At 35.9% G+C, this 14,672-nt stretch overlaps 3 protein-coding genes across 5 annotated transcripts in view; 1 reads left to right on the top strand and 2 right to left on the bottom strand.

Annotated features, from left to right (window-relative positions):
* Window positions 1-867: 867 nt before the first annotated feature.
* Window positions 868-14,672, bottom strand: part of LOC128557024 (uncharacterized) — a 26,088-nt gene continuing 12,283 nt past the window's right edge. The window contains exons 1-4 of one of the 3 annotated variants that reach the window (XM_053543454.1): window positions 10,923-11,040; window positions 9,507-9,784; window positions 2,218-2,415; window positions 868-1,728 (exon numbers count right to left, since the gene is read on the bottom strand). In XM_053543454.1, coding sequence (XP_053399429.1) covers window positions 1,075-1,728; window positions 2,218-2,415; window positions 9,507-9,512 — 858 coding nt within the window. In that variant the 5' untranslated portion in view covers window positions 9,513-9,784; window positions 10,923-11,040 and the 3' untranslated portion in view covers window positions 868-1,074. Of the gene's footprint in view, window positions 1,729-2,217; window positions 2,416-9,506; window positions 9,785-10,922; window positions 11,055-14,672 lie in introns of those variants that run through there. The other 2 variants (XM_053543460.1, XM_053543449.1) reach the window with 2 other exon arrangements.
* The window catches only part of LOC128557022 (putative E3 ubiquitin-protein ligase UBR7), a 23,385-nt gene continuing 19,888 nt past the window's right edge, over window positions 11,176-14,672 (top strand). Inside the window, exon 1 of the mRNA XM_053543448.1 lies at window positions 11,176-11,362. Within this exon, the coding sequence (XP_053399423.1) occupies window positions 11,210-11,362 (153 nt within the window). The 5' untranslated portion in view covers window positions 11,176-11,209. The remainder of the gene's footprint in view (window positions 11,363-14,672) is intronic.
* Window positions 11,681-14,484, bottom strand: LOC123546428 (uncharacterized). The gene is made up of 2 exons (XM_045332681.2): window positions 14,080-14,484; window positions 11,681-13,730 (listed from the first exon to the last, which is right to left on the bottom strand). The coding sequence occupies exons 1-2, from the start codon at window positions 14,092-14,094 to the stop codon at window positions 11,943-11,945; spliced, it is 1,803 nt and encodes a 600-aa protein (XP_045188616.2). The 5' UTR covers window positions 14,095-14,484; the 3' UTR covers window positions 11,681-11,942.

Below are 14,672 nucleotides of genomic sequence, written 5' to 3'. Positions count from 1 at the left end.
CAATTTGAACAATCTTGTTAGGGAACCATTTGGCAATGCTACATGCCAAGTATCAAAGGCCTAGGCCTTGAACTTTCAGACAAGAAGATTTTCAAAGTTTTTTCCTATATAAGTCTATATAAAACTTGGGACCCCCAGGGTGGTGCCTCTTTTCACTGAACAAGCTTGGTAGAGGACCACTTGATGATGTTACACACCAAATATCAAAGCTCTAAGCCCTTTGGATTTCGCCAAGAAGATTTTCAAAGTTTTTCCCTATACAAGTCTATATAAACCATGTGACCATCAAGGTGGGACCATATTTGACCACAGGGGATAATTTGAACAGTCTTTGAAGAGGACCACTAGATGATGCTACATAACAAATATCAAACCCCTAGGACCAGTGGTTTTGGACAAGAAGATTTTCAAAGTTTTCCCTATATAAGTCTATGTAAACCATGTGACCCCCAGGGCAGGGCCATATTTGACCCTAGGGGGATAATTTGAACATCTTGGTAGAGGACCACTACATGATGCTACACACCAAATATAAAAGCCCTATTGCCTGTGGTTTTGGACAAGAAGATTTTTAAAATTTTTACTTTCGGTTGCCATGGCAACCAGAGTTCTGTATGGAATTTAATTCTTTGAAAATTTTTAAGAAGACCATCCAAGAAACATCCCTGCGAAGTTTCATCAAAACTGACCTGGTGGTTTAGGAGATATTTAAAGGAAAGTGTGGACGGCCGGACGCCGGACGGTGAGCGATCACAATAGCTCACCCCGAGCACTTTGTGCTCAGGTTAGCTAATAATCCCTTTCAATGGATAGATGAAGTATTTTTAAATTTCTTGTGTAGGTTGAAAACAAAACAGAAAACTCTGCAACAAAAAAACCAGTACATTTATGTAATATATTCCACCCTAAAACAAAAGATAAATACAAAATGTACCAACAAAAGATATGAATTATTTGCCCATGATCCTAAGCTAAGAAGTGTTCCAGAAGGTAGGTCAGTTCATAAAGCTTGAAAATCAATTTGACTTTCTTAGTTGTCTTTCTCTCTGCTATACATTTCTCTGTGTTAAGTTATCAGTCATCCAGCATAATATATTTTAGCAGTTTAGTGGGTAAACTGAGTTTTTCACACTGAGAACGATTAATGGGTTTATAAAGACATCGTCTTATAGCTACACGCGAAATATGCTGAAGGGAAGATGGCTCCTCTGTATATTTAATGATCCACAACATATCATCATGAAAAAACCTTGAATTGACAGTCAATTCCATCTCCTTATCAGCACTTTGATATAAAATTATCTTTTCCTCAAGCGCTCTCAGATGACAGCATATTCCTTTCTGTTGAAAACTGACATAATCTAATGCACCTTTGCAAAATCTTCCACCAAAATTGAGCACTTCCTTTACAAAGCTCAAACTTGACGAACTATACACATTTTCCAAAAAATATTCCAGTGCATAACACAAAGAGGTATGTTTCCCAGGTCCATACTCTAATTCTAGTTCTTTGTATCCTGACCGTTCATCGTGTTCCCGGTTAAATCTTAATAATGCACAGTCACCAATGACCATCTCTGCTGTCGTAAACACAAACAAATCTCCTATTACATGACCACCAATCACATTACCATCCTTATCACTGAAACTTCCATGAAGATGACCCCCAGCAGACAATGTTCCAACTAACGAGACTATCTCATAATGACCATTTTCATACGTATTTATCTGTAATAAGTATACAAGTAAGAACATTTTAATAACCCCAAATCAGAGATAATGTTTTTAACAGGAGCTTACATAAGACAGCACGCTCAACTTTTCTCAGTGCTTGACTCTGAATTAGAGCTAAGAAATTGCCAGTAAAAACTTTATAAATCTTTAACCAAAAACTTATAAGCTAAAATGGGGCATAACTCTGTCAAAATTCAAATCAGAGTTATGGGGATTGTTTCTCCTGGTGTAGACTTTAATAGTAAATAACTGTTTTAAGTTTCAAGTTGATAGTTTTGATTGTAACAGATATTTATCAAAAACTGGGGTGAGTGCTATAGCTCTTCTTTTTCTTCAAAACGTCAAGCTAAAAACATAACTTGGAACCAATTTTCATTTCTACTGTTACTTTTCAATATTAGACAATTACACATTTTATATACTTAATTTCATGCAAATTAAGAATTTAAATAGGATGTACCAAAAGATCAAGGTATATTATACCGTTACACTGTCTGCCATGCGAAGTTTAGCTTTAGTAACACTGCCAACACATGTTATAACAAAAGCTGCCTCAAGCTGGTTCTCCTTCACAAGTTTCTGTAAACTGGACACAATCTCTGCACCGGGCCCAAGTCGTAGAACATATGTTGTTAGTGGGGACTTAAATGCCTCTACGTTCACAGATCCAGTGCTTTTGTCCTTGAAATATATAGAAATAAAGAAGTAAAATATAAGTACATTTAAACAATATTTAGAGGGGAAATTAGTTAAAAATACCATAAAACTCAAGAGTCATATCTGAAAAATGCAGTGATTTTTTTTCTTTGTTGGGGGACAGGAGGTCAACCTGAGTCCAAAGCTCAGCCCTAATCACTAAGCCATGCTTTTTTACCAAACTTTAAAGCTAAGTTTCCCAAATGAAAGTCAAAACTTTTCAGAACTTAACATGAAAATGCAAATCTACAATATTTAGAGGGGAAATTAGTTAAAAATACAATAAAACTGACAGACCTAAGCCATATCTTACAAATACAGTGATATTTTTTCTTTTTGGGGGGACAGGAGGTCAATCTGAGTCCAAAGCTTGGCCCTAATCACTAAGCCATGCTTTTTTTACCAAACTTTAAAGTTAAGTTTCCCAAATGAAAATCAAAACTTTTCAGAACTTGACATGAAAGTGCAAGTCTGAATGTTCATTATAATGACAACTTTTGTTATAAAACTAGCTAGAAAATAATAGCATGAACACTATGAATAATTTATTATGTTCAAAAAACCTTTAATGAAGAAAAAATCCCAGTCAGAATGTATATATATATATATATATTTCAATAATTTTGTGTTAGTTCAAAGATGTTGTAATAATACGATAAACAGTTTACTGTCACTCAATACACTGTATTTTACAAAAATAGTAAATTTGCACACAAAAAAATATAAATCTTGCATGGTTATTTGGATTGGGCACAATTTTTAATATTCATGACAACAACAGCCTGGCAATATTATATAATCACTGTGTTCACAGAAACTTGAAGGTCAAGCCCCCATCCCCAGGTCTCCGCCACTGCAAAATATCAGCTAATTATATTTTTAGTCTTTTAAAACTCACTGAACACATATGTCAAACAATGAATATGTTTTGTTACAAAATCAGCATTGAATCACATCAGAGATATAGCAAGGACGTAAATATTCGCGAGGATATCATATGCTGCTTCCTATGTATTCTGCATGAAATTGTATATTCTCTTGTGAGATAAATGAGAAGTGAAATTATTTCATAGTCAAATGTGAAACTGCATGGTATTGTAAAACAAGAGGACCACGATCGTCCTGAATCGCTCACCTGTCCCTACATGACCCAGTTTTGAGTATAACGTCGTTTTTTCTATTATTTGACATAGTGACCTAGTTTTTGAGCCCATGTGACCCAGTTTTGAACTTGACCTAGATATCATCAAGATAAAAATTCTGACCATGATTTTCATGAAGATCCATTGAAAAATATGGCCTCTAGCGAGGTCACAAGGTTTTTCTATTATTTGACCTAATGACCTAGTTTTTGAAGGCATGTGACCCAGTTTTGAACTTGACCTAGATATCATCAAGATGAACATTCTCACCAATTTTCATGAAGATCTCATGAAAAATAAGGCCTCTAGATAGGTCACAAAGTTTTTCTACTTTTAGACCTACTGACCTAGTTTTTGACTGCACGTGACCCAGTTTCGAACTTGACCTAGATATCATTAAGGTGAACATTCTCACCAATTTTCATGAAGATCCATTGAAAGATATGGCCTCTAGAGAGGTCAAAAGGTCTTTCTATTTTTAGACCTACTGACCTAGCTTTTGACCGCAGTTGACCCAGTTTCGAACCTGACCTAGATATCATCAAGATGAACATTCAGACCAACTTTCATACAGATCCCATGAAAAATATGGCCTCTAGAGAGGTCACAAGGTTTTTCTATTTTTAGACCTACTGACCTAGTTTTGGACCGCACATGCCCCAGTTTTGAACTTGAACTAGATATCATCAAGGTAAACATTCTGACCAATTTTCATGAAGTTCCATTGAGAAATATGGCCTCTAGAGAGGTCACAAGGTTTTTCTATTTTTAGACCTACTGACCTAGTTTTTGACCGCATGTGACCCAGTTTCAAACTTGACCTAGATATCATCAAGGTGAACATTCTGAGAGGTCACAAGGTTTTTCTATTATTTGACCTAATGACCAAGTTTTTGAAAGCATGTGACCCAGTTCTGAACTTGACCTAGATATCATCAAGATGAACATTCTCACCAATTTTCATGAAGATCTCATGACAAATATGGCCTCTAGAGAGGTCACAAGGTTTTTCTATTTTTAGACCTGCTGACCTAGTTTTTGACCGCACATGACTCAGTTTCGAACTTGACCTAGACATCATGAAGGTAAACATTCTGACTAATTTTCATAAAGATCCCATGAAAAATGTGACCTCTAGAGTGGTCACAAGCAAAAGTTGACGCAAGCACGGACGCCGTGCGATCACAAAAGCTCACCTTGTCACTTTGTGACAGGCGAGCTAAAAAAAGGCAATACCGTAGTTTACTGATGCATTGAAAAATGAAAAAAACATGTCATTCAAAATTAAACTAAGTTCTAAGTCAAGTGGGGCCATAATTTTTATATATATATTATATATATATCTTTTTTTCCTCCAAATTGAAGAGCACATTTTACATACATGTTCATACAACATAGAAATAAAATAAAATGCTATACATGCTGGGCTTTTTTTTCCCTATAAATCTACCTCCGGTAAAAGGAGGTAGTCCCAATGCCAAAAAGTATGTTTTCTTCCCAAAGTTGAATTTAAAATTCCCAAATGATTATACCTTTTAGGGTAGTTGCTGTTTTAAGATAGTTTTGCTAATTTTTACGTATATTTAGGTAAATTGTAATACTGTTGAACAATTACTGAAATGCAATTCATTAATATTTCACAACAAGAGGGTCATTATGACCCTGGATCGCTCATCTGAGTAATATGAGCAACATGTTTCAAATGTCAAACTGATGATTTTTAGAATTTTTTTGGAAGATTTTCCGATGTACAATCAAGTAACCCCTGGGGCAGTGCCAATTTTACTCCGGGGGTCATGATTTGAACAAAGTTTGTAGAAGTCTACTAGGCAATGTTACATATCAAATATCTAAGATCTAGGCCTTCTGGTTTATTTTTAGCATATTTATGAAGATTTCCCTATGTACAATCAAGTAACCCCATGGGGCGGGGTCAATTTGAACCCGGGGGTCATGATTTGAACAAATTTTGTAGAAGTCTACTAGGCAATGCTACATGTCAATTATCTAAGATCTAGGCCTTCTGGTTTATTTTAAGAAATATTTTGAAGATTTTCCTATGTAAAATCAAGTGACCCCTGGGGCGGGTTTAATTTTGACCCCGGGGGTCATGATTTGATCAAATTTGTAGAGGTCCACTAGGCAATGCTACATGTGAAATATCTAAGCTCTAGTCCTTCTGGTTTATTTTTTAAAAAAATTTGAAGATTTTTCTATGTAAAATCAAGTGACCCCTTGGGAGGGGTCAATTTTGACCCCGGGGGTCATGATTTGAACAAATTTTGTAGAGGTCCACTGGGCAATGCTACACGTGAAATATCTAAGCTCTAGGCCTTCTGGTTTATTTTTAGAAAATTCTGAAGATTTTTCTATGAACAATCAAGTAACCCCATGGGGCGGGGTCAGTTTGACCCCAGGGGTCATGATTTGAACAAATTTTGTAGAAGGCTACTACGCAATGCTACAGGTCAAATATCTAAGATCTAGGCCTTCTGGTTTATTTTTAGAAATTTTTTGAAGATTTTCCTATATAAAATCAAGTTACCCCTGGGGCGGGGTCATGATTTGAAAAAATTTTGTAGAGGTCCACTAGGCAATGCTACATGTGAAATATCTAAGCTCTAGGCTTTCTGGTTTATTTTTAGAAAATTTTTGAAGATTTTCCTATGTAAAATCAAGTGACCCCTGGGGCGGGGTCAATTTTGACCCTGGGGTCATGATTTGAACAAAATTGGTAGAGGTCCACTAGGCAATGCTTCACACCAAATATCTAAGCTCTAGGGTTTCTGGTTTTTGAGAAGAAGATTTTTAAAGTTTTTCCTGTCGGTTGCCATGGCAACCAGAGTTCTGCATGGAATTAAATTCTTTCAAAAATTTTGAAAGGGGGCCACCCAAGGATCATTCCTGTGAAGTTTGGTGTAATTCTGCCCAATGGTTTTCAAGAAGAAGATTTGTTTAGAAATTGTTGACGGACGACGCACTACGCATGACGGACATCAAACAGTCACAATAGCTCACCTTGTCACTTCGTGACAGGTGAGCTAAAAAAAAACACATTTATGTAGATTTTGGAAATTTGCAAATTGTCCCAATTAAGATAATTTCCGAGAGCATTTTCCCAGTTCCACCGGTGTCAGTGGCATTCCCAAATTGATGGAAAAAAGGCCTGACAAGTATTTACACAATTACAGTAGTAGGGCTATAAACCATACAAAAAGTAACAATTCAAATATACATGCAATGTATTAACTACTTTACTCATTCATTAAAGCTAAGGAAATATAGAATGTCCCGTGTTCAACAATTCGTATATAACTGTAGAATATTAACTTAATATCAAATTGCAAGAATAAGTGGGAAGCCATATACATATGAAAGTGTTTGATGCGAGTGAAGATACCGCCCATATGAACAACAGCAGTCTGATGAGAGCGCGCTTGACTTTTCTCAGTGCTTGACTCTGATTTAGAGCTTTAGACAGTAAAAACTTTAACCAAAAAATTCTAAGTTAAAAAGGGACATAACTATGTCAAAATTCAAACCAGAGTTAAGGGGATTGTTTCTCCTGGTGAAGACTTTGATAGTATTTATTATAATAACTACTTTAAGTTTCGAGTCAAAAGCTTTAATACTAAATTGAAAGTAACCGAGATATTTGACTTTATCAAAAACTTTAACCAAAAAAGGGGCATAACTCTGGCAAAATTCAAACAGTGTTATGGGGAATATTTCTCCTGGTGTAGACTTTGATAGTAAATAACTATTGTAAGTTTCAAGTCAAAAGCTTTGACAGTACCAGAGAATTTGACATTATCAAAACATTTAACCATAAAAATTCTAAGTTAAAAAGGGGCATTTATAACTCTGTCAAAATTCACACCAGAGTTATCATGGGGATTGTTTCTCCTGGTGTAGACTTTGATAGTAAGTCAATAGCTTTGATAGTAATTAAGTTAGTAACAGAGATATTTGATTTTATCAAAAACTTATGCCGACACTGGGGCAAGTGCAATAGCTCTACTTTTTCTTCAAAAAGTCCAGCTAAAAAATTATCTCAGTATTTATTCAACAATACTCAGTATGAGGGATGAAGTTACAAGTAAGGCCAAAAAAAAAAAAATATGTATGTTTCCTGTGACATGCCAGAAAAAAATAGGGTAGGTAGTAGGTCTATTTTTTCTTCTTTTTTTTTCTAGGATAGAGCAGAATACGCATCTTTACAGCAGTAGAATTCCCTTGTCTTTGCTTTTGCCTATTGCCTTATCAATACATATATGTCTATACTAGATGGTAGATGCTATACACTTTAAATACACAGCTCTTTATATACCCTTTGGCTTTTAGTCAAATTATTAAATACATGCCGTCAGAATATTTTGACAGATGCACACTTGGTTTTCTGTTGGTTCAAGCCAAGCTTAAAATCATAATTTTTTTATGTCAAGTTTAAGGCAGGGGTGTAAATTTTTTTTTCACACCACTCGCCCTGCAGGACTAGTAACCACTAAAATCTACTCGCCCTTAGTGAACAGTCACTTGCCCTTATAATTGACATGTTTAATATTGTCACTTTTACCGGTATGAAAGGAGTATTATACATGTACAATAAGTAAATTTTAAATGTAACACACAGTAGACAAATACTATTCTCTTGTACACTTCATTTCCTTTTTAAGGAGGCATATTTGTTCGTCCTAAATTTCCTTTTTACAGCAGACATTTTTATTTTTCTTAACTCTATTTTTGTCAGCAGCACCAGCCAGTTGCCAAAATAACTGCAGCGATAGTAATAATAATTAAAGTCTATCCCCTACCGTATTATCCTAAAGTGTTAGGACAGCATAAAATATTTAGTTATTTTCATTTTCTCAAGACTTATTTCCCGAAAATAATTATTTTGAAAAGTGTCCCAAAAATATGGACACAATTATCATCATCCACACAACTGTTGTGAAAGCGAAAAAAAAAACAATTATCGGAAATTATTCTGTTTATAAGCTAAGTAATTGGCCTCGTTTTCATCATTAATTAATAACACCCTCCAAAGAGCTAAAAGAAATGTGTCGGTATCATGGTATCTGAAGTGGAGATCAAAGCGGTATAGTTGCCCGAGATTGTCATGTTTTCGCGCCATGTGAAACATCACTGTTTGATCGTACCGCCTCGCTTCTTTAAATTGTTGAGAAGAAATCAATAAAAAAGTTTCTTCTTTAATTTTTTAAAAGCGAATGTGCAATATCACGAATGAACTGACACTGAATGTGTCAAACGATTATACTGGATATCCTAGTAACCTCTGTGACCCGTTTGCCCTCAAAGAATTTACATTATTGTTACATTATTGTTAGAGAAGAATATCTTACAAAGTGTCGTGTCAAAAATAATACTTGTACGAAGATTCATTTAAAACTTAATTAAAAACCGCAACAACATCATACTGCTTTGTTCTATTTACATTCACGAGGTCACGTAACCTATTCTGCCGCGCTAACAGAAATCTGTTTGCGAAAAATCGTTTTACTCCATGTATTTAAATTGCTGCCGCTTTTTCATTATTTAAGATTTTTTAATTCTGTTTTTTTTTATACTTTCTGGTCAAAAGTCTGAATTTTATGACCATATTATGTATCATTTATTTACATTAAGGAAGAAGTAAGTAATTAAGATTGCGCTGTTTGAAACTTTACAAGTGAATATATGAAAATTCGGCCGTTTTTATAGAATTTTGCCTACATTTTTGTCGATGTCTTATTAAAATTATTATAGAATTCAAACTGTATTACTTCTCAAGCGGTGTTGAAAATTTGAAGCGATTATATTAAAAAAATGAATGCACTACGCGCGTTTTTTGTGTACGTGTCGATAAACAAAAGTAACGGCGATGTAAGTTAGATATAACGATAGGTTGCACGTGCTCGTGGAATGGAAAATTACCAGCATGACGTTTTGATATCTTTATGATTCACGGGTAAGTTCCAGCCAATCCAGGTATTTTTTCGTGATATAATTTCTGAATTTGGGAAAGTTACGACGTAAAAACCACTCGCCCGATCGGTTGAGTATACAGCGAAGTCCACTCGTCCTATCCAGAATTTAACACGCCAATGTACGATGAATGTGAATATAGAACTGTCAGATCCTTCCCAAGAAACTGCCTGTCGGCGGGTGGACTTGTTCAAAGAGCTCGGTGAATGTCCATCGATCCAATGTTCCTAAATGAGAGCATATATTTTTTTTTACGTACCCGCAAATTTTTGTCCGAAAAAAAGTTTAGGGTCGGGGGCTAAAATTAGGGTGGCAGGTCGGCAAACTCCAACACAGTGATCTCCCTTGTCACTTCGCTCATTGATCACTGCCAACACAATGTTTTAAGCTAAAATTCAGCTAAGTGGACTTCTTTTAGTTATATAATTATTTAGTTATTTTTCCCCAGTGTTTTCGAAGTTTACACTTCTTTTAGCACAGGCAAATGTTCCATAATGAAAAAATAATGATTCTGAATGAAAATAGGTATTTATTTACACGACCGGTAAATATCCTGAAACGAAACTGAAAGTAAACAAACAAGTATGCCGACGATAATCAAAATTCTTTGACGCCGTTCACTATTATAATGCTGCCATTTGAGTCTTGACCCAAGCCGAAACAGATGGAGCCTTTTGACTATTTTCCTGCTGGCCAAGATATGTTATTGTCAAAAGTTTGGTAGATCATGTTAATATGTAAGTTAATTTTTAAACCGATCATCACATGCTGAACCATGGTCACGTGAATGTTGTGGTGGCAGTGATCAATGAGCGAAGCGACAAGGGAGATCACTGCGCATGGCCCATCATTGGCCCAATAAGAAACATGTAACATGACAGTGTTCGACCCTCACTGGAGAGAAATTTTCAGGGCCGGCCAACAATACTATCAAAACATAAAATATTTCATGAGCTTGTGTTGGAAAAACAAACATTTATCCTTAGGGTGTTGACTCATGGGCACTGGTGGATAAATAGATCTATACATAGAGCTCTGAATTCGGCTACCCATACCGGGCCTCAGTCAGATCAGCTGTTTAGACGGCATAGAGGCTATGACTAGTGGATAAATAGGCAAAAAATGTCTGAAGGCTTTTGTACTTGCATGCCCAAGCACATATCCTAACTGATTGTAATATGTTTCTTAAAAATTGAGATGTCAATATGACGCACGTAATTACTCGGTTTTACTCTTGTTCAATGCTGAAAAAATATTAGGTACGAAAATAATATGTACGAAATTTCCTGGTACACAACTTTTTTCCTTTAGTTAGCGATAATAATTACTGAATCAAAAATTTAACTTATTTACAACAGTTGGTACCATTAGTGTGTAGAAAGATCTCTGTGCAATATTAGATCTACATAAAGTCTGTCAAACAGCAAATTTCCTGATCGTCTTGTTTTACCTGTTAGGGACCATTCTTTATTATAAAATTACCATAAATTAAAAAAAAAAAAAGATTCATCATTAGGAAAAAATATGTACACATATTAATGCTTTTGTAGACCTATATCTGTTGCAACAGTATAAATCACAAGTTTTACATATAAGTTAAAAATTTTGTTTATGAAATCTATACCTAATGTCTGCTCCCTAGGTAAACAAAAATGTCGGACGAATTGGCGGGGAACGCTGGTGAGGAAAATCATGATGATGCCGTTATTTCAATGGTAGACTACTTAAAAGAAGAAGCGGATTTGGTTGAAGATGCAAATGCTGTCTTAGGCGATAGCGATGAAAATCACTGCACCTATGAAAAGGTAGTTTTTTAGAGTGGTAACTTTTGATTTGTTTCGTGCACAAATTTGTTCGATATGGGCCTGGTGCACAGTAAAGTGCCCAATTCAGCAAAAAATCTTCACTATTAAATTTTGTGAAAGAAAAATATCTTTGCTTTCATTTGATATATAACATCATGTTCTTCTGTAATTCTTGTTCTGAGAATCATGGTTTGAACCAAAGTTGTATGGATGTAACGCCCTAGAAATCTGAAAATGCTATATCCTGGTTTGACTAGTTTTCGATACCCTAAGAGTTCGAGTCAAATTTTTGCAAAGAGAAACTAGCGTAAGACAGAATCAAGTAAATTACCATTTAATATGACTATAATCACACAAACAGTGCTGCTATTATAAAAATTTAAATCACCAGTTGTATTATAATAAACAGTTTTATAACACCTGTCAAACTAGGCCGCCATTTGCAATGTTGATATGTTTTCGATACCTTATCTTCCTCCACTAGGAAGAGTAGCTATGTACAGTCATGGTCCAAAATTTATTAACAACTCTAAAAACATGAACACAAGAAACCCTTGAACAGTGATAACATACAGTTTTCTCACTCTTCTGTGTAAGTATTGTCATGACATGGACAGAAGAACTCATCATGTAGTCTGACTACAGACTGTTTGCAACAGTACTTGAGATGTGTCCAGTGTCCACATGCCGGATAGTCACACTGAGCCCATTTTGTAAATACAACTGAGACACAGTTTTGAAGCTCTTTTGGCTGAAATAAATGACAGGCACAACATTTCTCATCGTCAGTAATCTCATCTCCTGAAGAGTAATCAGATTCAGCAGACAATGCTTTAGTAGCTGTTTGTCTTGATGGACCTGGCTGTGGGCTATGTACACGCTGCCGTTTACTGCTAGTGGATGAAGGTATACTACATTTTTTCACATTCCCACTCTTGCTTGATGGTTTTGATTTAGTTTCAGATTTGTGGGTAATAATTTGCGCTTCAACAGTTGGAGATGTAATGGATTTTCCAGATACAATGCTGCTGATTGTTTTGTTCGGCTGTTTATGTTCAAATGTCTGTTTATCTGTTATGAACTTTTCAGCTGTTTTAAAGAATTCAGCTGGTTGAGGAGCAGTAGTAGCATTGCTGTGTGCTTCATGTATGTCATGTATGTCAGTTTCAGGTTCAGGAACTAAGTATGCCTTGGAAGGTGCAAGCTGAGTGTCCAAAATTACTTCTGGATTAAAAGGGTAGATCCCTGTGCGCTTGAATGCAGACCTGATGTTTACAACTGACAGTGCAGAGGTATAAGCATTGCATGCCAATGAGCAGACATCATACCTAGTTATCTTGGAAGAAGGGTTTTCTCTTAGGAACTTGTGGCACTGAGCATTATAAATGCGCTGCATGGGTCCATAGCAACCTACGTCCAGAGGTTGGAGCACATGGCTAGTATGGGCTGGCAATACGAATAAACTCACATTATGCTCCTTGGCCCAGTTGATAACTGGTATGGTAATGTGTGACTTATGGCCATCGAAGATGAGTAGCAGTGGCTGATCTTCACTTGGACGTTGCACATACTTCAGAAAATGGGTATCTAAGTATTCTAGGAACACATCTGAATTTGACCACCCACTTTCAGTCACTGTTCCTTGCGTGCCAGGACTTGCCCCCTCTAGGAGTTCACTTCTCATGCGTTTGCCTTTGAATATAAAGTAAGGAGGTATTTGTGTCCCTAATGCGTTACCACATCCTAGTATTGTAGTAATACATGTTCTAGCTGATGTAATTGCAGGTGTAGAACTCTCAGCACAAATGATATATGGTGGGCTATGCTCAGTTTGAATTCCCTTTTCATCAACATTATATATATGTTCAGGTTTGTCCATTAAATTGTCTTTCAGCAAAGCAGATTTAAGATCATCAAAGTAAGCAGTTACTTTTTCCTTTGAAGTTGCTTGTGCCCTATAATTAACAAGTGATCTGGGTTTCACTTTTTTAAGTTCTGGCCATCTGTCCATGAAAGATCGATACCATCTGTCACTCAAAGGATGTTCCTGATCACGTTTACCAAGGAACACAGCATAATTGGATGCTTGGTCAATCAGCTCACTTCGCGAATAACCGTATCCCAACTGAGCCATAGCCTTTATGTGTTCAACAAATACTGCCTCTTCATGTTGACTGAGCAAAGCCTGGGGTCCAGATGATGTTGTTTCTGGGTCTATTCTCCCAAGAACCCGATCACGCAAGGTCGTCTGCGGTACACCATATTGCCGTGCAGCAGTTTTAACTGGAAGCCTCATCTCTCTTACTGCCTGATAGGCATTAGTCATTGCTGTAGGTGAGTACATCCTATACTTTGATGCAGGATTTACCTGAAAATACAAACAAACAACCATAAGTACTCTTCAATTTGAAACAAAGAGGTTATGACTGCTTAATATCATGTAATGAACTAGCAAAAAGCACAGGTTCCAAATGTGTAAAAAAAAAATCACAGTGTTGCAGAATTTTTGAAACACCCTGTACCAACCTAAAACTCCATGGTCACATGACAGTCATGTGACTTTTGAAAAGCAGACGAACGGGACTCCCCTTCTACAGCTCAATAAATTTCTAAAGATGTATCTCCTTTATTTTAAAACAGTTGCTATGCAACTGATAAAAAGTAATAGCAAAAACACCAATTTCAGCAATGCAGGTAAAGAATAAACTATTACTTACTTGCTTTTGACGCATTTTGAAGAAGTTTCGCTCCAGGTCGAAAGAGGACGAGTGCGGTGCGTAGTGTAAACAAACAATGACGTCATTTAACTTCCGGTTAAAAAATCATGCGCATAAAGGTTACAGTATCGAAAACATGTACGTATCGAAAACGTGTCAAACTACGATACTTAAAAAAGTGAAGAAAAAAGTAGTATCTTTTGGTGCTAGAACATGTGAGATGGCCTTGAAAAGTTTGAAAAATATGTAAGTTGAAATAGTCAAAGTATCATATTTGTACATCAAGTCTATAAATAAATATAGCCGAATATCTCATAAAAAATTAGTTTGTGACAAAAAATCCGTAATGTCCGTCCCCCTACCATAAACTTCATTAAGTGTTATAAAACTAGAAATTTGCAGCACATTTTTATTACATATGATGACATAAGTAACATTTCCAAAAATTGTTGAAATCCACCAAGCAGTTTTTTAGATATTGACAAAAGTGTAAAAGTTATCTGTAATGTCCGTCCCGTAATGTCCGTCCCCACTTATCATTGATTTTGAATGTTGTAAATATATTACTATTTTCTCTCAAATTCAATTCCTTT

Source organism: Mercenaria mercenaria, chromosome 1, assembly GCF_021730395.1.
Source record: "Mercenaria mercenaria strain notata chromosome 1, MADL_Memer_1, whole genome shotgun sequence".
Classification (NCBI taxonomy): domain Eukaryota; kingdom Metazoa; phylum Mollusca; class Bivalvia; order Venerida; family Veneridae; genus Mercenaria; species Mercenaria mercenaria.
The sequence above is the reverse complement of the archived record's forward strand: the minus strand, read 5'-3'. Positions and strand labels throughout refer to the sequence as shown.